This window comes from Elephas maximus, chromosome X, assembly GCF_024166365.1.
Source record: "Elephas maximus indicus isolate mEleMax1 chromosome X, mEleMax1 primary haplotype, whole genome shotgun sequence".
NCBI lineage: Eukaryota > Metazoa > Chordata > Mammalia > Proboscidea > Elephantidae > Elephas > Elephas maximus.
The window spans coordinates 109,279,451-109,302,706 of record NC_064846.1 but is presented as its reverse complement, the minus strand read 5'-3'; the positions used below and the strand labels follow the sequence as shown (position 1 = coordinate 109,302,706).

Here is a 23,256-nt window from a genome sequence, read left to right as displayed (position 1 = left end):
TGTTCAGCATCATTGGCAGATGACTGGTGGCTGCACATGATGTGCATTGGCTGGGAATCGAACCTGGGACTTCTGGTTGGAAGTTGAATTTTACTACTGAACCATCACTGCTCCCCAAGTGAGAAAAGCAAGATAAAAAACTGCATAAACCATATGATCTCAAATCTATAAATACATGCATTTTTATCAGCACAGAAAAATAAAAATACATCAAAATGTACATGGAAATTTATCTGTGAATGATGTTTATTTCCTTTGCAATTTTTTGTTTTCCAAATTCCATAATATACGTTTTATTTTTTAATCAAAATAAATTTAAATATAAAAGAAGTTGTCCCGTATATTGAGCCCAGCTCTGCCTTGCTATATTACCATTCATTGATTAAACAACGTCCACTTGTTGCAACTAATTCTGCCTCCATTTCCCTCCCTCCTTCCCCCAATTTTTGCCTTCTAGAGCCACCAGCTACCACCTGCAGCCCATGTTTTTTGGAAACTCTGCCTGCTCACCATCATTGTAGATTGTGCCCTCGTAGTCTTTCTCATAAAAGACCCCATGGGGCTGAATGCTGAAGGGCTGGGAGGCACGGTTGTAGAAGACTACCTGGATGATGTCACCCACCTCAGCCCGGATCACTGGCCCTGGAAATGGGAAGGAGAGAGAATTAGAATGAAAACAGTGGTAAACAGAAGGGCAGTGAGGGAAAGCAAAGGGGAAGCAAAAGGTGAAAAAAACAGAGAACCCATCTCTTTGCAATAATAAGAATACTAATCTCTTCCGACTATATGCAATTTGCAGCGTGAGAAATTCTACACACTCTACATAAAAAACACTTTTAAATTCATTATCTTATTTTCATAATCAAATATCATTTTAAGGTGTATAGGGCAGGAGTTATTATCTCCGTTTTACAGATGAGGAAACTGTAGCTCAGAGAGATGGAAATGGCCTGCCCACTTTCACATGGCTGATTAAGAGCAGAGCCAGGACTTGAAGCCAAGACTTTCCCCCACCTTGTTGTCAGGTCCAATCCCATTCCCCCTAACTTTATTGTAACAGCTCTTATAGCTGCATCTCCTGATGTTGTTATTGTTGTTAGATGTCTTCAAGGCAATTCCAACTCATAGTGACCCCATGTGAGAGAACTGTCCCATTGCGTTCTCTAGGCTGCAGTCTTAACATTCGTGTTGGAAGAAATACAGCCAGAGTGCTGTATTTGCTTGGAAGCAAGGATAGTGAGACTTTGTTCACATACTTTGGACATGATATCAGGAGGGACCAGTCACTAGAGACAGACGTCATGCTTGGTAAAGTAAAGCAAACCAAAAACCCACTGCTGTCGAGTTGATTCCGACTCATAGTGACCCTATAGGACAGAGTAAAACTGCCCCATAGAGTTTCCAAGGAGCACCTAGTGGATTCAAACTGCTAACATCTTGGTTAGCAGCCATAGCACTTAACCACTATGCCACCAGAGTTTCCTGGTAAAGTATAGGGTCAGCAAAAAAGAGGAAGATCCTCAGTGAGATGGACTGACACATTGGCTGAACAATGGGAGCAAGCATAGCAACAATTGTGAGGATGGCGCAGGACCGGGCAGAGTTTCATTCTGTTGTACATAGGATTGCTATGAGTTGGAACTGAATCAGTGGCCCCTAACAACAACAATATTTACGGAAGCAGCTGGCCAGGGTCTTTCATGGAGAAGCTGGGTGGGTTCCACTACCAACCTTTCAGTTAGCAGCAGAGACCTTAACCATTGTTCCACCAGAGCTCCTGATAGGACCTATTTAAATGTCTGAGATTGGCTCAATCCTAAAGCAAATATGACCAAAGAAAATTATTATATCTTCTATCCAGGACCTGCACTAGGTAGTCTAGCCACGATTCCTGGGCTTCTGTGTGCTCCACTGCCCATCACTTATTACCTAGTTTTGGTCACCTTTGAGGCCAACTAGAAGCACTCTGAACACTTATGCTGGCTCTAAGCCTAGATCTGAGTTTCTATTTTGGTTTTTACTCAATTTCCATACCTAATTTTTCACCCCTGCCTAAATACTGGGGATCCATACTGAACCCAAGTCAATGATAGTTCCTTAATACTCACTGCCAGCCCTCTTTCCTATGGTGAGTTTTTGCTCCTTATATTTCATCTGCATATGGCAGGTTGTTAATGAGTCTTCCTCCAGTCCTGATTCCCAGCTGATGCAGGGCATATTGTCCATGTCCAAATCTCTTAGAATCAACTGATGCACACCTATTCCAGGAGTGTTGTTTTTGTTGTTAGGTGCTGTCAAGTCAGTTCCAACTCTCAAGAATCTTATGTACAACAGAACAAAATACTGCCTGGTCCTGCGCCATCCTCATGATCATTGTTATTCTTTAGTTTGTTGTTTCAGCCATTGTGTCAATCCATCTCATTGAGGGTTTTCCTCTTCTTCGTTGACTCTTTACTTTACCAAGCATGATGTCCTTCTCCAGTGACTGGTCACTCCTGATAACATGTCCAAAGTATGAGAGACAAAGTCTCGCCATCCTTGCTTCTACGGAGCATTCTGGTTGCAATTTTTCCAAGACAGATTTGTTCATTCTTCTTGGAGTCCATGGTATATTCAATATCTTCACCAACACCATAATCCAAAGGCATCAGTTCTTCCATCTTCCTTATTCATTGTCCCATGCATATGAGGCGATAGAAAACACCATGGCTTGGGTCAGGGCACTTTAGCCCTCAAGGTGACATCTTTGCTTTTTAACTCTTTAAAGAGGTCTTTTGGAGCAGATTTATCCAATGCAATGCGTCATTTGATTACTCAACTGCTGCTTTCATGGGCATTGATTGTGGATCCAAGTAAAATGAAATCCTTGACAACCTCAATCTTTTCTCCATTTATCATGATGTTGCTTACTAGCCCAGTTGTAAGGAATTTGTTTTCTTTATGTTGAGGTGTAATCCATACTGAAGGCCGTGGTCTTTGATCTTCATCAGTAAGTGCTTCAAGTCCTCTTCATTTTCAGCAAGCAAGATTCTGTCATCTGCATATGGCAGGTTGTTAATGAGTCTTCCTCCAATCCTGATGCTTTTGTTCTTCTTCATATAGTCCAGCTTCTTGGATTATTTGCTCAGCATACAGATTGAATAAGCATGGTGAAAGGATACAACCCTGATGCTCACCTTCTAAACCACGCAGTTTCCCCTTGTCCTGTTCCAACAACTGTCTCTTGATCTATGCACAGGTTCCTCATGAGCAAAATAAAGCATTCTGGAATTCCCAATGTTATCCAAAATTTGTTATGACCCCACAGTTGAATGCCTTTGCATAGTCAATGAAACACAGGTAAACATTTTTGGTAGTCTCTGCTTTCAACCACCATTTATCTGATATCAGCAATGATATCCCTTGTTCCACGTCCTCTTCTGAATTTGGCTTGAATTTCTGGCAGTTCCCTGTTGATGTACTGTTGCAACTGCTTTTGAATAATCTTCAGCAAAATTTTACTTGCATTTGATATTATATTTTTTAGTGATGTCCACATTCTGTCAGATCACTTTTCTTTGGAAATGGCACAAATATGGATCCCCTCCAGTCAGTTGGCCAAGTAGATATCTTCCAAATTTCTTGGCATAGATGAATGAGCGCCTCCAGCACTGCATTCATTTGTTGAAACATCTCAATTGGTATTCTGTCAATTTCTGGAGGCTTGTTTTTCACCAATGCCTTCAGTGCAGCCTGGACTTCTTCCTTCAGTACCATTGGTTCTTGTTCATATGCTATCTCTTGAAATGGTTGAATGTTGACCAATTGTTTTTGGTACAGTGGCTCTGTGTATTCCTTCGATCTGCTTTTGATACTTCCTGAGTTGTTTAATATTTTCCCTGTAGAATTCTTCAATATTGCAACTTGAGACTTGAATTTTCTCTTCAGTTCTTTCAGCTTGAGAAATTCTGAGCGTGTTCTTCTCTTTTGGTTTTCTATCTCCAGGTCTTTGCACACTTCCCCAGAGTAAGATTCATTATATTTCCAAAGTTTACCCTATCTAATCTATTTTGATTCCTGGTTCCACCAAGTGACCAAACCACACCTAACCTTGTTATACTGTTTCAATACTGTTACTTAGACTTCCTGGATATCTTCTCTAGGGTTAGGTTGTAAGTCTGATTCTCCATCCCTCACCATAGAAAGCAAGTCTCTATGTCATGTCAGCTTTCTCCTGGCCCCACACATCTAAGGACCTGGAGAATCTTATTGTCTTATCTAGATCATATCTTCAAGAATACCCCTATAGAAGCAATTTTAAAAGTGTGATCTGTACAGTAGTGTGGTACTGGAAGATGTTCACTGGAAAAAGATTCAGTTGTAACATAAGTGTGAGAAATGATACATACTCTATTCCCATCTAGAAAATCTATGATGAACAAGAATGAATAAAAGGCTGCAAAACACTATTTAACTATGCTTAGCCTACTGTTTCGCAATCACTCCTCAAAACTTTTTCACACAATACTAATCTCTTGGGACTCACGTTTGAAAATGCTGGCCTAGACTGTGCCTCTGAGGCAGTTTCCAAGTCTCCCCCACTTCTTTGGCTGTAGTCAATGGATTTCATAAGTTAAGGGTTCTTTACCTAGGATTCCCAGATGCTTTTCTTCCTCTAGCTTTACCTTCTTCTGGAATGTCTCATCTTGGAAGGCTTCATATCGGACTTTCCAATAAGTGCCCCCAATTCGGCTGGAGCTCTTCTGAAAGAACTTATCTGATCCACTGGCACATAAAAAGGCAAATGTCACATAATTTCATTGGGTACCAAAGTACTCCCTTCTCACCCTGGGTCCCATCAAGTTATAGATCTTCATGGTTAGAAAGGACCTCAGAGATCATACAGATTAACTCCCACCCAGTGAAGGTATTTTCTCTATCAACACCCCTAACAAATGACATGCAGCTTCCACTTGAGACTTTCCAAGCACAGGCTCAGAGGAGTTTTTCTTTATGGTAAGCTGAATCTGTTTGCTTCTAAGTTCCAGTCACTGGTATTAGTTCTGTCCTGTGGAGTTACATAGTCTACATGTGTCTTTAATCAACCTCAGGTACTCATGACTCTTTCATCTTAACCAAGAATACCCTTCACTCCAAAATGAAAGCCCAACAAGTTGGTAAGCCCAGTTGGAGATTCTAAAGCCCACGCTGAGGTTCAGGCATCTACTTTCCTAAGTTTTCTGCAGATCCACTCCATTATTTCCTGCTGGAAGAATAAGCATGGGTGCCCTAGAATCTTCCCCTATGTCCCTTCCTAGTCATCTACTAACTGCATCTTTTGTGAAAGACCTGGCATCAATTATTTCTCAGTGAATTTGCATAAATAAGGCCTACCAACTAAAGAGGGCAATAACTTACTGTTCTACCCTACCCCTATCTGGATCATGGGAGAAGCAAGAGAACTTGGAGAAATTCTTCCAAAAAAATGGGCATGGAATGACCAGAAATCAGGTTGGTTCTCCTCTCCCTAAATTTCTCTGAGTGTGCTTTGCATCCCTGCTCAACTGCATCCTATAGAGTATGGACGAGAAAGGAAAGAGCAAGGATATAAATAATGGGTGAGATAAAGAAGAGGTTGAAAAAACCTGACGTAAGATCTGGCCCCACCTTGGCCTTTCTTTCTGAACATGTCTTGAGTGCCTAACAGGACCAACCTAAAACTCTGCTAGAACCCTTTGCTGGTGATATGACTTAACTCTACAAAAAACTCTATTACCCACAGTTTCCCAAGAACATTCTCCCCAGGGGCCCACAAGAAGTTGGCTAAAAGTTGTGATGTAACCCTAGCCAGACAGTCATTATAACCTAAGTGGAGTAAGAAGTTTCTGAAAGGAAGACAACAGGTGTTTGGGACTGTACCTAGAACAGGGAAAGGGAGCTCACTACCTCTTACCTGCCTGGCTCCATCAAACTCTTCCCAGTGCTCCCGTCATGCCCCGTTGGGCCATAGTCCCATTGAATTTCATGGGCCTCAATGAAGTACTGACGGACTTTTCCTGTGAGCTGGGCCACAGGAGGGGACATGGAGCAAGACTTGACCTTGTAGAGTGCCTGCATGCCATCTGGAGAAAAAAAACATTATGACCGACCCCATTCCAACCTACAATATTTCTACTCAGAGGACCCACCTTCCTCCTTCTCCTAGTGTTTCCCCCTCCCATCCTCCACTAGACTCTTTAACCCTGCCAAACCACAGGCCACATTCTTATGCTCCTCAAGAACTTGGATGGGACAGAGGAAGCCCAGGTCAGAATTAAAGTATCTCCATCTGCTGACACAACCACTGACTCATTTACTAGATCCTTAGTCCTGTCTTTGCAACAGGTTTACATTGCAGCAACATCACAGGGCTTGAAGTCAGGAGACCTGAGTCCAAGCTCAAGCTTTACCACTATATGTAAGACTGTAGGCAAGTCATTTACTCAATCTGAGCTAAGTCCCTCTTTTGTAAGTGGGTAGAATATTGAAATCCACCTCACAAGGTTGGTGGGAATATTGAATTAAAAAAGAAACATAAGTCCTATGTTAACTAGGAAACTCCAAAAATAATGGAACTCCTTTTATACACAGGGATGAAGCTTCATATTTGGGACTGACACGGAAGTGCATAGTCTAAATAATGTCTCCAAATGCATAAGATGCTGTAGTAAGGCATAATGGTAATGGATGTTACTGCCTTACATTTGCTTAGCAGCTTATAAAGATCATTCGGCTACATTATCTCATTTGAGCCTCACAACAGCTTATGGAGATTCCTACCAATCATTATTTCTATTCTGTAAATTGTAACTCTGAGGTGTGAAGAAGGAGGGGGAAAGTATATTAGTTTTTGTTGAGTATGCATTCTATGTCAGGCCCTGTGTCAGATGCTTTACATATGTTATCTCCTTCAATCTTCACAACCACTCTGTGAAACAGGATTTTAAAGTCCTCTTTTTCATATGAAGAAAACTAAGGACCAGACTGATTAAGTAACTTGTCCAACATCACACAGCTAATCAGTGGTAGAGATAAGACTTAAGTTCCCATCTTGTAACTGAAAATCGTGAGTACCTGTTTTCTTCTATTATATCCACTATGTTGGTCTCATCATCCCCCTAGTCTTTCAGGTTCAAAATCACATTATCTCTCTGAAGCATCATTACAGCTGAGATCACAATGCAAACATTCTATTTATCTAGTCCTCTTTCCATTGCCTCAGAAGTTCTCCTCACCTCTGATGCTCTTCAATACAGTGTGCCATAACTTCAACCATTTTTCCTCTAAAAACCAAATCTTTCAACTCTATTGCTGTTGAAACCCAACTAGAATGTCACTACTCACCAACAATACTCCATGATCTCCTGCAGAATCCCTTCTGTCTTTTAATCTCTCCTTCACACTATGTTCAATCAACTGCAAATAACTCCAGGTACTTCCTTAGAGTTCTGAGTAAAAAAAGGTAACTTAAAGGTCCACCTTTCTCACCACCAACCACAAAATACATGTTTTTCTCCAGTGCATATGGATTTTTCTCCAGAATGGACTATATATTATATATTTATTGAGACTTGATAGTTCTCAATAAATTTTTAAAAATTAAAATCATACAAAGTATCTTCTCTGACTAAAATAGAATGAAACTAGAAAACAATTACACAAAGAAAACTGAAAATTTCAGAGATATGTGGAAATTAAACAACACACTATTAAACAACCAATGGGTCAAAAAAAATCACAAGGGAAATTAGAAAATACTTTGGGATGAAAGAAAACGAGATCACAACATACCAAAACTTATGGGGTGCAGTAAAAGCAGTACTCAGAGGGAGTTTATAGCTATAAATACCTGCATTAAGAAAGATTAAAGATCACAAATCAATAACCTAACTTTACATCTTAAAAAACAAACAAGAAAAAGGGCAAACTAAGCCAAAATCAACCAGAAGAAAGAAAATAAAAACTATCAAAGCAGAAATAAGTGAAATAGAAAATAGAAAAACAATAGACAAAATGAAACCAGGAGGTGGTTATTTGAAAAGAATGATAAATTAAACAAATCTTTACCTAGAATGACAAGGGAAAAAAAAGAGAGGGCACAAATAACTAAAATCAGAAGTGAAAGAGGGCACACTACTATCAACTGTATAGAAAAAAAAAGAGATTACTATGAACAACTATATACCAACAAATTAGATAACTTACATGAAATGGGAAAATTCTTAGAAACACACAAACTACCTAAATTGACTCCAGAAGAAATTGAAAGTCTCAACAGGCCTATAACAAGTGAAGAGATTGAATCTGTAATCAAAAACTTTCCAACAAAAAGAGTCCTCAAATAGAGGCTTCACTGGAGGATTCTATCAAATTTTTAAAGAAGAATTGATACCAATCTTACTTAAATTTTTCCAAAAATATGAGAAGTAGGGAACACTTCCTAACACATTCTATGAGACCAGCATTACCCTGATAAAAAAAGCCAAATAAAGACACCACAAGGAAAAAAAAAAAAAAACTACAGACCAATATCCTTTATAATATAGATGCAAAAATCCTCAACAAAATACTAGCAAACTGAATATAACGACATAATAAAAGCCAACTGGGATTTAACCCAGGGATGCAAGGGTGGTTCAACATTAGAAAAGCAGTCAATGTAATACACTGCATTCATAGAACAAAGGAAAAGACCCACACGATCATCTCAATTGATGCAGAAAAGGCGTTTAACAAAATCCAACGCCCTTTCATTTGAAAGCACTCAGTAGATTAGGAATAGAAGGGAAATGTTTCTCACCATTATAAAGGGCATTTATGAAAAAAAGCCACAGCTAATATCATACTCAATGGAGAAATACTGAAAGATTCCCCACTTATGGTCCGGAAAAAGACAAGCATGCCTACCCCCACCACTGCTGTTCAATATTGTACTGGAAGTCCTAGCCAGATCAATTAAGAAAGAAAAAAGAAATAAAGGTATCCAAATAGGAAAGGAAGAAATAAAGCTATATTAGTAGATGACATGATCCTATATGCAGAAAATCCCAAGGAATCCACAAGAAAGCTACTAAGGATAATAAACCAATTCAGCAAAGTGTCAGCGTACAAGATCAACACGTTAAAAAAAAAGTTGTACTTCCATACAGCAGCAATGAATAATCTGAAAAGGAAGTCAAGAAAACAGTCATATTTACCAAAAAACCCATTGTCATCAAGTCGATTCCAACTCATAGTGACCCTGTAAGACAGAGTAGAACTGCCCAAAAGAGTTTCCAAGGAGCGCCTGGTGGATACAAACTGCCGACCTTTTGGTTAGCAGCTATACTACTTAACCACTATGCTACCAGTGTTTCCATCATATTTACAATAACATCTAAAAGAATAAGATACCTAGGAATAAATTTAACCAGAGATATGAAAAGCTTCTACACAGAAACTATAAAATGTTGCTGAAATAAATTTTAAAAAACCTAAATAAATAGATAGACATTCTGTATTCGTGGACTGGAAGAAATATTGTTAAGATGTTAAAACTACTGAAAGTGATCTAGATTCAACACAATTTATATCAAAATTCCAACAACCAAATTGCAAAAATGGAATAAGTCAATCTTCAAATTCATATGGAATTTCAAGTGCCCGTGAATAGGCAAAACAATCATGAAAAAAGTTTAACAAAGTAGGAGGACTCACACTACCAAACTTTAAACCCTACTAGAAAGCTACAATAATCAAAACAATGTGTTACTGGTATAAGGATAGACATACAGATCAATGAAGTAGAATTGAGTGTTCAGAAATAAAGCCATATATCTAGGGCCAAGTAATCTTTGACAAGGGTGCCAAGTCCATTCAACGGGGAAAGAATAGTCTCTTTAATAAATGGTTCTAACACCAAAGATACAACGTAAATATGAGCCCAAGAGACAGAAAGGACCACATAAACCAGAGACTACATCAGCCTGAGACCAGAAGAACTAGATGGTGCCTGGCTATCACCGATGACTGCCCTGACAGGGAACACAGCAGAAAATCCCCGATGGAGCAGAAGAACAGTGGGATGCAGACTTCAAGTTCTCATAAAAAGACCAGACTTAATGGTCTGACTGAGACTAGAGGGACCCTGGATGTCATGGTCCCCAGAACTTCTATTAGCCCAAGACTGGAACCATTTCCAAAGCCAACCCTTCAGAAAGGGACTTCACTGGACTATAAGACAGAAAATGACATTGGTGAGGAGTGAGCTTCAAGTAGACACATGAGACTATGTGGGCAGCTCCTGCCTGGAGGCAAGATGTGCAGGCAGAGAAGATCAGGATCTGGTTGAATGGACATGGGAAATGCAGGGTGGAAAGGAGGAGTGTGCTGTCTCATTAGGGGGAAAGCAGCTAGGATTACATAGCAAGGTGTATATAAGTTTTTGCATGAGAGACTGATATGATTTGTAAACTTTCACTTAAAGCACAATAAAAATAAATAAATAGATGGTTCTGGAGCCACCTGATTTCCACAAGCAAAAGAATGAAATTGTACTAATACCTTATACCACATGTGAAAATTAACTTATAATGAATCAATGACCTAAATATAAGAATTAAAACCATAAAAATCTTGAAAGAGTTGGAGCCAAGGTGGTGGCTTAGTCAGATGCACCATAATGTCCCCCTACAGCAACCCCCCCAAAAAAAAAGCAAAACAGAGCAAATAACAATCCAGGCACACTGAACATTAAAAAAAAGAAAGTCTAAGGAGTAAACCGAGCACTGATTGAAAGAAATAAGGAAAGCAATGAAAGAGGAGTAACATAAAATGAACAAGCTCAATCAGCCATATCAGACCACTGCAGCTAACTTACGACAAAGCCAGCAGCAATCTGGCAACTTCACAACTTTCCCAAAAAGGACAGAGAGCCTCTATAGACACACAAGGAAAGAAGCAGAGACAGGGAGGGTGCAAGATCTAGAACCGGAGATACTTAAGAGCAGCGGCCCTTGACCTCAGGGGTGAGTGGTGCATACAAGGCAGTGGACCATTGGAGTTTTGGTGGGAGCTCTCCCACCCAACTGGTCCCCTGGCAGCACCCCCTCCTTGTACTCTAGAGAGGACATGTCCCACTCACTGGCTGCAGCAGACGTGAGGTCCCCTGGCACCTGTGTATCCTAGCCAGGGGAATGGACTACCCTTCAAACCATCCTCCTGATCAGAGGTGGCAGAAGATCCCATACTCTGATCGCTTTGCCTGACTAGGGGACCATAACATGAGCCTATCCTCTTCCCCTCTACCCCACCCAACCCTGTCCACTACTCTCCCTTGCCCATCTGATGAGCCAGACTAGGTGTGGCCCCGTGCGTATGCCCACCTTCTACCTACTCCTCCCACAAGGGCCTGATAGAGGGCAGCAGCAGCAAGACATCAAGAGAGCTCACCCACCATTCCCTCCTCCTTCCTGCCAACTGGTGCGAGGCAGCACCTGTGTGCATACATCTGCCAGGTGTGACTCCATCCCTTTACCCACACAGCCAGGGGTAGAAAAGCTGTGATTGTGTGTGTATCACCCTGGATCTCCTTCCTCCTTCCCTCCACCTGATGCAAGGGGGCACCACTGTGCTCATATTCACCACGTGTGCCTCTCTTAATCCACCCAGCGAAGGCCAGAGGAACCGTGACTGGGCAGCCCCTTCCTTCCTCCCCTTGCCTGACATGAGGAAGCATCTTTGTGTATGCACCTGCCAGATGTGACTCTATCCCTTAACCTGCCCAGAAATGGGCAGGGGAGCTACAACTACTTGAGCATCCCCCTGAGGATCTTTCCTCCCTTCTCCTGCCCAGCACTGGGCAGAAGAAGAGTGAATACGCATCTACCCACCTGCTGCACCTTCCGCCCTCTTCCTGCAGTTGCAGTAAGACTGAGTGAACATATGCCTGCCATTACTTCCTCTCTCCTCCTGCCCAGGAAGAGGTGGACAGTGTGAATGTACTCCTGCCAACCACCTCTACCATCCACACCTCCCCCCACAACCAGCGAGAGGTGATGAGCATGCCCCCACTCACCAACCACACCCACCACATCAGCTGCTCCACCCGTATGAACAGCATCATTCCCTGCTCCTGAGCCACCAAACTGAAGACAGGCGGAGGCCAAAGCCCAACCAACTCACCCTCAGCTGCCCTGCAAGATCAGTAAACAGAGACCTGAGCCCCCACATCTACCCACCAGTCCACTTGCCCAAAGACAGGTAGGGACAGCCAGTTCAGTGACCAGAGCACCACTCAAGCCACACCTGCCAGGAATCACCAAAAAAAAAAAGGACCCAGAAAACAATTATACAAATAAAAAATAAATACAATAACTCCTTAATGTCCTGGAGGTAACGGAAAATAGCAAACCACATTAAAAAGGGGGGGGCAAGATAACCCCAGCAAGTAACCATAATAAAGAACCAGAGATCTTCCCTGAGGAAGAAAAATTAATGGAGCTTCCTTATAAGGAATTCAAAAGGCTTATGTATAAGGTCCTCAAAGGAAAAAAGGAAAACATGGAAAAAAATATGGAAAACCAAGGAAACACAGATAAACACTAGAAGAATTCAGGAAAATAATGCAATAACAAAATGACAAAATACACAGACAATTTGAAATGATGCAGAAACAGCAACCAGAAATCAAGAAGCTTAACAATAAAATTGCAGAAATCGACAACTCGATGGAAAATCACAGGAATAGAATTGAAACAATGGAAGACAGGATCAGAAGAATAGAAGACCAATGCCTTGACCCTAATCTGTTCAAATAACAATAATAATAAAAAAAAGAATGAAAAAATACTGAGACATGTGGGACACCATCAAGAGGAATAACTTACATGTGATCAGAATCACAAAACGGGAGTAGTCAACAAAATGCAAAGAGAGCATTGTTGAAGATGTACTGACAGAAAACATCCCTAAAGGAATACTCCGAAACTCATTCTATAAAGCCAGCATAACCCTGATACAAAAGCCAGGGTAAAGACACCACAAAAAAAGAAAATTACCGACCAAAATCCCTCATGACTCATAGCAACCCTTTAAGAAAGAGTAGAACTGCCCCACAGGTTTCCAAGGAGCACCTGGTGGATTCGAGCTGTCAACCTTTTGGTTACCAGTCGTAGCTCTTAATCACTATGCCACCAGCGTTGTTATGAGTGGGAATCAACTAGACTGCAACAGGTTTGTTTTTTGGTTTTATCCCTCATGAACATAGATGCAAAAATCCTCAACAATATTCTAGCCAATAGAATTCAACAGCATAAAAAAATTCATCAGGACCAAGTGAGATTCATAACAGGTATGCAGGGATGGTGCAAAAGATAAACACACGATCTTATCAATAGATGCAGAAAAGGCATTTGACAAAGTCCAGCACCCATTCATGATAAAAACTCTCGGCAAAATAGGAATAGGAGGGAAATGCCTTGACGTAATAAAGGGCATTTATACGAATCCAACAGCCAACATCATTCTAAATGGAGAGAGTCTGAAGGCATTCCTCTTGACAATGGGAACCAGACAAGGATGAACTTTATCATCACTCTTACTCAACATTGTGTTGAAGTTTCTATCCCAGAGCAATAAGGCAAGAAAAAGCAATAAAGGGCATTCACATTGGTAAGGAAGAAGTTAAACTATCCCTATTCCCAGATGATATGATCCTATGTATAGAAAATCCTAAGGACTCCACAAGAAAGCTATTGGAACTAACAGAAGGATTCAGTAAAGTAAAGGGATGCAAAATCAGTGGGATTCCTCTACATCAACAAAGAGAACTGTGAAAAGAAAATCAGGAAAACAATATCATTTCTAATAGCCCTCCAAAAGACAAAACACTCAGGAATACATTAACCAGGGACTTAAAAGACTTATACAAAGAAAACTACAAAATACTGCTGCAAGAAACCAAAGAGACTTACGTAAATGGAAAAACATACCATCCTTTTTCCTCTTGGATAGGAAGACTTCATGAAGATATCAATACTACCCAAAGCAATATACAGATACAATGCAATTCCCAATTCAAATCCCTGTAGCATTCTTCAGTGAGATGGAAAAACTAATCACTAATTTATATGGAAGGGAAAGAGGCCCTGAAAAAGTAAAGTTTTATTAAAAAGGAACAACAAAGTAGGAGGCCTCACACTACCTGATCTCAGAACCTACTATACGGCCACCGTAGTAAAAAAAAAAAAAGCCCAATACTGGCTTAGCAGAGTGGCTCTCTGCTAACCCATAACTGAAATCATTCCTGAGGCCCGTTTTTCAGACAAGGATTGGACAGGCATATAAAACAAAAAATAACACATATGAGGAACATGCTTCTTAGTTCAATCAAATATACAAGACAAAATGGGCAACTCCAGTCCAAAAGCAAGATGAGAACGCAGGAAGGGGCAGAAACTGAACAAACAGACACAGGGAACCTGAGGTGGAAAAGGGTATTATGCTGGCACATTGTGGGGACTTCAACGAATGTTACAAAACAATATGTGTATATATTTTTGAATGAGAAATTAACTCCAGTCTGTAAATGTTCACCTAAAGCTCAATAAAATGAAAAACAAAACAAACAAACAAAAAACAGCCTGGTACTGGTCCAACAATGGACACGTAGACCAATGGAACAGAATTGAGAATGCAGATGTAAATTCATCCACTTATGGACCAAAGCTTATTGAAAGGGGAAGAGAGTCTCTTCAACAAATGGTGCTGGCAAAATTGGATATCTATCTGTAGAAAAATGAAACCGGGTCTATACCTCACACTACACAGAAAAACTAACTCAAAACTGATCAAAGACCTAAATATAAAACCTAAAACTATAAAGGTCATGGAGGAAAAACTAGGGACAACTCTAGGGGCTCTAATATATGGCATAAATAGATTACTAAAAAGGCACACACAGAAGAAGATGAACTAGATAAACTGGACCTCCTAAAAATTAAACACTTATGCTCAACAAAGGACTTCTCCAAAAGAGTAAAAAAGAGAACCTACAGATTGGGGGAAAAATGGCTTTGACTTACCTGACAAGGGTCTAATCTCTAAAATTTATAGAAAACTTCAACACCTCAACAAAAAAGAGCTAACAATCCAATAAAAAAAAATGGGCAAAGGATATGAACAGACACTTGACCAAAGAATACATTCAGGCTGCTAACCAACATGTAAAAAAATGCTTGTGATCATTAGCAGTTACCATACCCATGGCCGTGGAGTCGATTCCAACTCATAGTGACCTTATAGTTCTACAGAGTAGAAATGTCCCACAGAGTTTCCAAGAAGAGCCAAGTGGATTTGAACTGCTGGCCTGTTGGTTAGCAGCCATAGCACTTAACCACTACACCACCAGGGTTTCCCATTAGCAATTAGAGAAATGCAAATCAAGACTAAAATGAGGTACCATCTGATCCCGACACTACTGGCACTAATAATAATAATAATAATAAAAACAGAAAATAACAAATGTCGTCAAGGATATGAGGAGATTGGAAGTCTTATACACTGCTGGTGGGAATGTAAAATGGCATACCACTATTGAAAATGCTACAGCGCCTCCTTAAAAAGCTAGAAATAGAAATACCATATGATTCAGCAATATCTCCTCTATGTATATACCCTAAAGAAATAGGAGCCATGACACGAATAGACATATGTACACCTATGTTCATTGCAGGATTACCCACAATAGCAAAAATGCGGATGCAACCTAAGTGCCCATCAACAGATGAATGGATTAACAAACTGGTACATACACACAATGGAATACTATGCAACTGTAAAGAATAATGACAAATCTGCAAAACATCTCACAACTTGGTTGAATCTGGAGGGCATTATACTGAGTGAAATAAGTCAATCACAAAAACACAAATGTTGTATGAGACTGCATTTATAAAGTTACCACAAAAGGTTTACACACATGAAAAAAAACTCTTCTATGGTTACAAGGGGATGGGAGGGGGAGGGAGGGAAAATTACCAAAGAGATAGTAGACATGAGTTAATATTGATGAAGAGAAAGACAATACACAATATGGGAGAAGTCAGCACGACATGACCAAGGCAAGAAAGGACACTGAGAGGAATGCAGGAGTAAAGGACAATTATTGTAACTACTGGGAGCCCTGGTGGTGCAGTGGTTAAGAGCTATGGTGCATTACAGCTGCTAACCAAAGGTAGGCAGTTCTAATCCTCCAGCTACTCCTCTAGGGTTGCTAAGAGTTGGAATCTACTTGACTGCAACGGGTTTTTATTTTCTTTTTGTATGGTAACTACTACAACAGAGACAATCCTGCAATGATAGAATCAACAAACAGCAATATATGAATGGATAGATAGATAGATTAGATGATAGGTAGATAGATAGATAGATAGATAGATAGATAGACAGACAGACAGACAGACAGACAGACAGACAGACAGACAGACAGACAGACAGACAGACAGACAGATAGATAGATAGATAGATAGATAGATAGATAGATAGATAGATAGATAGAAAGAAAGATGATAGATAGATAGATAGATTGATAGATAGATGATAGGTGATAGATAGATAGGTAGAGAGATAGAGAGATAGATGATAGATAGATAGATGATAGATAGATAGATAGATGATAGATAGATGATAGATAGATGATAGATAGATGATAGATAGATAGATAGATAGAGAGATGATAGATAGATAGATAGATAGATAGATAGATAGATAGATAGATAGATAGATAGATAGATAGATAGATAGATAGATAGATAGATAGATAGATAGATAGATAGATAGATAGATAGATAGATAGATAGATAGATAGATAGATAGATAGATGATATAGATAGATATGCCAAGAGGTGAGGAAGGGGGTAAGGGAACAAGCCTACCGACAGATACAGGTTTGGTGGTGGAAATTCCTAAATACATGACTGTAGATGCAACTCATATTTTAATATAGATAATAGAGCACACAAGTGGCACAGTCAGGGAAATCTCTTAAACACAACTAAATACCTCAAGGGATGAAGTTCCCAGGCTCGAAGGCAAAGCACCATAGATTCGGGGACATCTATGTCAATTGGCACAACATAGTTCCTAAACACAATATTCTACGTCCCACTTTGATGAGTAGTGACCAGAGTCTTAAAAGCTTTTGAGGTACTCATTTCCACACATAAAAAGGCAATTCCAGAGGAGGCGGGGCCAAGATGGCAGACTAGGTGGACGCTACCGCGGATCCCTCTTGCAACAAAGACTCGGAAAAACAAGTGAATCGATCACATACATAACAATCTACGAACCCTGAACAACAAACACAGATTTAGAGATGGAGAACAAACAAATACGGGGAGGCAGGGATTGTTTTCAGAGCCTGGAGCCAGCGTACCAGTCAGGTGACCTTCGGCGCCTGATTTGGGGCAGAGCCCAGGGGGGCAGACGGCACAAACAAGGGGCCCAGCCCTGACCCCCGAACTCATTCTGGGAGGAGGCCCAGCCGGTTCGCACGGGCAGCGTGCCGGCGCAGCCGGTGAGAGAAGTCCCCGGGAGTCAGCGACTGGTCTTGGGGCGGGGAGAGCAGCGTCCCAGCCAGGGAGCCGTCCCGCCGGGATTTTTGCGGGCGGTGGGCACCGCATAAGTGCGGGGAGCTGCTTCTCCCCCCTGAACTAACCCCGGGAGGGGGCCCAGCCGGTTTTCGCGGGCGGAGTGGCGATGCAGCCGGTGGGAGAAGTCCCTGGGAGGCAGCGACTGGTCTTGGACCAGGGAGAGCATCGTCCCAACTGGGGAACCGTCCCACCGGAATTTTGACTGAGCGCAGGCACAGCATAGGCGCGGAGAGCTGCTTCACCCCCTTGAACTAGCCCCGGGGGAGGGACCCAGCCGGTTCGCGGGGGCGGCGCGGCCACGCGGCTGGCGGGACGGGGAGTCCCTGGGAGGCAGTGACTGATTTTGGAGTCTGGAGTGCACCGTCCCAGGAGGGCAAACTTGAAGTTGGGCGTGGGGCTGGCAGCGGCGGATCTGACCATGACTCCAGCGGGCCAGACCCCCCGGGGGCAATCTCCACACAGCCAGCACACATAGGCGACGCACCCCGCAGGAATCTCAGATATAATAGTCATTCCAAGCAAGACAAGCAACTCTGGCTATATTCTGAGGGGCTACTCTCCTATCTCTCTGTTCCCTCCCCCACCCTCCCCAGGCGGCTTCATTAACATCCGAATAGCCTGAGCCAGAGGGAGAACTCTGATAGGGATCTGACTGCATTTTTTTTAAGCGGATTTTCTGGAAAAACTAGTTTCCCAGTGATGGCTCGGAGACAACAATCCATATCAAACGACTTAAAGAAGCAGACCATGACAGCTTCTCCAACCCCCCAAACAAAAGAATCAAAATCTTTCCCAAATGAAGATACAATCCTGGAATTATCAGACACAGAATATAAAAAACTAATTTACAAAATGCTTAAAGATATCACAAATGAAATTAGGATAACTGCAGAAAAAGCCAAGGAAAACACCGATAAAACTGTTGAAGATCTCAAAAAGATTATTCAAGAACATAGTGGAAAAATTAATAAGTTGCAAGAATCCATAGAGAGACAGCATGTAGAAATCCAAAAGATTAACAATAAAATTACAGAATTAGACAAAGCAATAGGAAGTCAGAGGAGCAGACTCGAGCAGTTAGAATGCAGACTGGGACATCTGGAGGACCAGGGAATCAACACCAACATAGATGAAAAAAAAACAGATAAAAGAATTAAAAAAAATGAAGAAACCCTAAGAATTATGTGGGACTCTATCAAGAAGGATAACCTGCGGGTGATTGGAGTCCCAGAACAGGGAGGGGAGACAGAAAACACAGAGAAAATAGTTGAAGAACTCCTGACAGAAAACTTCCCTGACATCATGAAAGACGAAAGGATATCTATCCAAGATGCTCATCGAACCCCATTTAAGATTGATCCAAAAAGAAAAACACCAAGACATATTATCATCAAACTCACCAAAACCAAAGATAAAGAGAAAATTTTAAAAGCAGCCAGGGAGAAAAGAAAGGTTTCCTTCAAGGGAGAATCAATAAGAATAAGTTCAGACTACTCAGCAGAAGCCATGCAGGCAAGAAGGGAATGGGACGACATATACAGAACACTGAAGGAGAAAAACTGCCAGCCAAGGATCATATACCCAGCAAAACTCTCTCTGAAATATGAAGGCGAAATTAAGATATTTACAGACAAACACAAGTTTAGAGAATTTACAAAAACCAAACCAAAGCTACAAGAAATGCTAAAGGATATTGTTTGGTCAGAGAACCAATAATATCAGATATCAGCACAACACAAGGTCACAAAACAGAACGTCCAGATATCAATTCAAATAGGGAAATCACAAAAACAAACAAATTAAGATTAATTAAAAAAAATAAAATGCACATAACAGGGAATCATGGAAGTCAATTGGTAAAAGATCACAATAATCAAAAAGAGGGACTAAATACAGGAGGCATTGAACTGCCATATGGAGAGTTATACAAGGCGATATAGAACAACACAAGTTAGGTTTTTACTTAGAAAAATAGGGGTAAATAATAAGGTAACCACAAAAAGGTATAACAACTCTATAACTCAAGATAAAAGCCAAGAAAAACGTAACGACTCAACTAACATAAAGCCAAACACTATGAAAATGACGATCTCACAATTTACTAAGAAAAACGTCTCAGCACAAAAAAGTATGTGGAAAAATGAAATTGTCAACAACACACATAAAAAGGCATCAAAATGACAGCACTAAAAACTTATTTATCTATAATTACCCTGAATGTAAATGGACTAAATGCACCAATAGAGAGACAGAGAGTCACAGACTGCATAAAGAAACACGATCCATCTATATGCTGCCTACAAGAGACACACCTTAGACTTAGAGACACAAACAAACTAAAACTCAAAGGATGGAAAAAAGTATATCAAGCAAACAATAAGCAAAAAAGAAGAGGAGTAGCAATATTAATTTCTGACAAAATAGACTTTAGACTTAAATCCACCACAAAGGATAAAGAAGGACACTATATAATGATAAAAGGGACAATTGATCAGGAAGACATAACCATATTAAATATATATGCACCCAATGACAGGGCTGCAAGATACATAAATCCAATTTTAACAGAATTGAAAAGTGAGATAGATACCTCCACAATTACAGTAGGAGACTTCAAAACACCACTTTCGGAGAAGGACAGGACATCCAGTAAGAAGCTCAATAGAGACACGGAAGATCTAATTACAACAATCAACCAACTTGACCTCATTGACTGATACAGAACTCTCCACCCAACTGCTGCAAAACATACTTTTTTTTCTAGTGCACATGGAACATTCTCTAGAATAGACCACATATTAGGTCATAAAACAAACCTTTGCAGAGTCCAAAACATCAAAATATTACAAAGCATCTTCTCAGACCACAAGGCAATAAAACTAGAGATCAATAACAGAAAAACTAGGGAAAAGAATTCAAATACTTGGAAACTGAACAATACCCTCCCGAAAAAAGACTGGGTTATAGAAGACATCAAGGAGGGAATAAGGAAATTCATAGAAAGCAACGAGAATGAAAATACTTCCTATCAAAACCTCTGGGACACAGCAAAAGCAGTGCTCAGAGGCCAATTTATATCGATAAATGCACACATACAAAAAGAAGAAAGAGCCAAAATCAGAGAACTGTCCCTACAACTTGAACAAATAGAAAGTGAGCAACAAAAGAATCCATCAGGCTCCAGAAGAAAACAAATAATAAAAATTAGAGCTGAACTAAATGAATTAGAGAACAGAAAAACAATTGAAAGAATTAACAAAGCCAAAAGCTGGTTCTTTGAAAAAATTAACAAAATTGATAAACCATTGGCTAGACTGACTAAAGAAAAACAAGAAAGGAAACAAATAACCCGAATAAGAAACGAGAAGGACCACACCACAACAGAACCAAATGAAATTAAAAGAATCATTTCAGATTATTATGAAAAATTGTACTCTAACAAATTTGAAAACCTAGAAGAAATGGATGAATTCCTGGAAAAACACTACCTACATAAACTAACACATTCAGAATTAGAACAACTAAATAGACCCATAACAAAAAAAGAGATTGAAACGGTAATCAAAAAACTTCCAACAAAAAAAAGCCCTGGCCCGGACGGCTTCACTGCAGAGTTCTACCAAACATTCAGAGAAGAGTTAACACCACTACTACTGAAGGTATTCCAAAGCATAGAAAATGACGGAATACTACCCAACTCATTCTATGAAGCCACCATCTCCCTGATACCAAAACCAGGTAAAGACATTACGAAAAAAGAAAATTATAGACCTATATCCCTCATGAACATTGATGCAAAAATCCTCAACAAAATTCTAGCCAATAGAATCCAACAACACATCAAAAAAATAATTCACCCTGATCAAGTGGGATTTATACCAGGTATGCAAGGCTGGTTTAATATCAGAAAAACCATTAATGTAATCCATCACATAAATAAAACAAAAGACAAAAACCACATTATCTTATCAATTGATGCAGAAAAGGCATTTGACAAAGTCCAACACCCATTTATGATAAAAACTCTTACCAAAATAGGAATTGAAGGAAAATTCCTCAACATAATAAAGGGCATCTATGCAAAGCCAACAGCCAATATCACTCTAAATGGAGAGAACCTGAAAGCATTTCCCTTGAGAACGGGAACCAGACAAGGACGCCCTTTATCACCGCTCTTATTCAACATCGTGCTGGAAGTCCTAGCCAGGGCAATTAGGCTAGACAAAGAAATAAAAGGTATCCGGATTGGCAAGGAAGAAGTAAAGTTATCACTATTTGCAGATGACATGATTATATACACAGAAAACCCTAAGGAATCCTGCAGAAAACTACTGAAACTAATAGAAGAGTTTGGCAGAGTCTCAGGTTATAAAATAAACATACAAAAATCACTTGGATTCCTCTACATCAACAAAAAGAACACCGAAGAGGAAATAACCAAATCAATACCATTCACAGTAGCCCCCAAGAAGATAAGATACTTAGGAATAAATCTTACCAAGGATGTAAAAGACCTATACAAAGAAAACTCCAAAGCTCTACTACAAGAAATTCAAAAGGACATACTTAAGTGGAAAAACATACTCTGGTCATGGATAGGAAGACTTAACATAGTAAAAATGTCTATTCTACCAAAAGCCATCTATACATTTAACGCACTTCCGATCCAAATTCCAATGTCATATTTTAAGGGGATAGAGAAACAAATCACCAATTTCATATGGAAGGGAAAGAAGCCCCGGATGAGCAAAGCACTACTGAAAAAGAAGAAGAAAGTGGGAGGCCTCACTTTACGTGACTTCAGAACCTATTATACAGCCACAGTAGTCAAAACAGCCTGGTACTGGTACAACAACAGGCACATAGACCAATGGAACAGAATTGAGAACCCAGGCATAGATCCATCCACGTATGAGCAGCTGATATTTCACAAAGGACCAGTGTCAGTTAATTGGGGAAAAGATAGCCTTTTTAACAAATGGTGCTGGCATAACTGGATATCCATTTGCAAAAGAAGGAAACAGGACCCATACCTCACACCATGCACAAAAACTAACTCCAAGTGGATCAAAGACCTAAACATAAAGACTAAAACGATAAAGATCATGGAAGAAAAAATTGGGACAACCCTAGGAGCCCTAATACAAGGTATAATCAGAATAAAAAACATTACCAAAAATGATGAAGAGAAACCCGATAACTGGGAGCTCCTAAAAATCAAACACCTATGCTCATCTAAAGACTTCTCCAAAAGAGTAAAAAGACCACCTACAGACTGGGAAAGAATTTTCAGCTATGACATCTCCGACCAGCGCCTGATCTCTAAAATCTACATGATTCTGTCAAAACTCAACCACCAAAAGACAAACAACCCAATCAAGAAGTGGGCAAAGGATATGAACACACATTTCACTAAAGAAGATATTCAGGCAGCCAACAGATACATGAGAAAATGCTCTCGATCATTAGCCATTAGAGAAATGCAAATTAAAACTACAATGAGATTCCATCTCACACCAACAAGGCTGGCATTAATCCAAAAAACACAAAATAATAAATGTTGGAGAGGCTGCGGAGAGATTGGTACTCTCATACACTGCTGGTGGGA

The 23,256-nt window shown here is 40.2% G+C and overlaps 1 protein-coding gene across 6 annotated transcripts in view; it reads right to left on the bottom strand.

Annotated features, from left to right (window-relative positions):
- HEPH (hephaestin) overlaps positions 1 to 23,256 on the bottom strand; it is a 211,130-nt gene that overhangs the window by 166,872 nt on the left and 21,002 nt on the right. For 5 of the 6 annotated variants that reach the window (XM_049872967.1, XM_049872971.1, XM_049872970.1 and 2 more), the window contains 3 exons: positions 5,933 to 6,101; positions 4,628 to 4,764; positions 511 to 642 (listed from right to left, as the gene is read on the bottom strand). In XM_049872967.1, coding sequence (XP_049728924.1) covers positions 511 to 642; positions 4,628 to 4,764; positions 5,933 to 6,101 — 438 coding nt within the window. The remainder of the gene's footprint in view (positions 1 to 510; positions 643 to 4,627; positions 4,765 to 5,932; positions 6,102 to 23,256) is intronic. The other variant, XM_049872969.1, reaches the window with a different exon arrangement.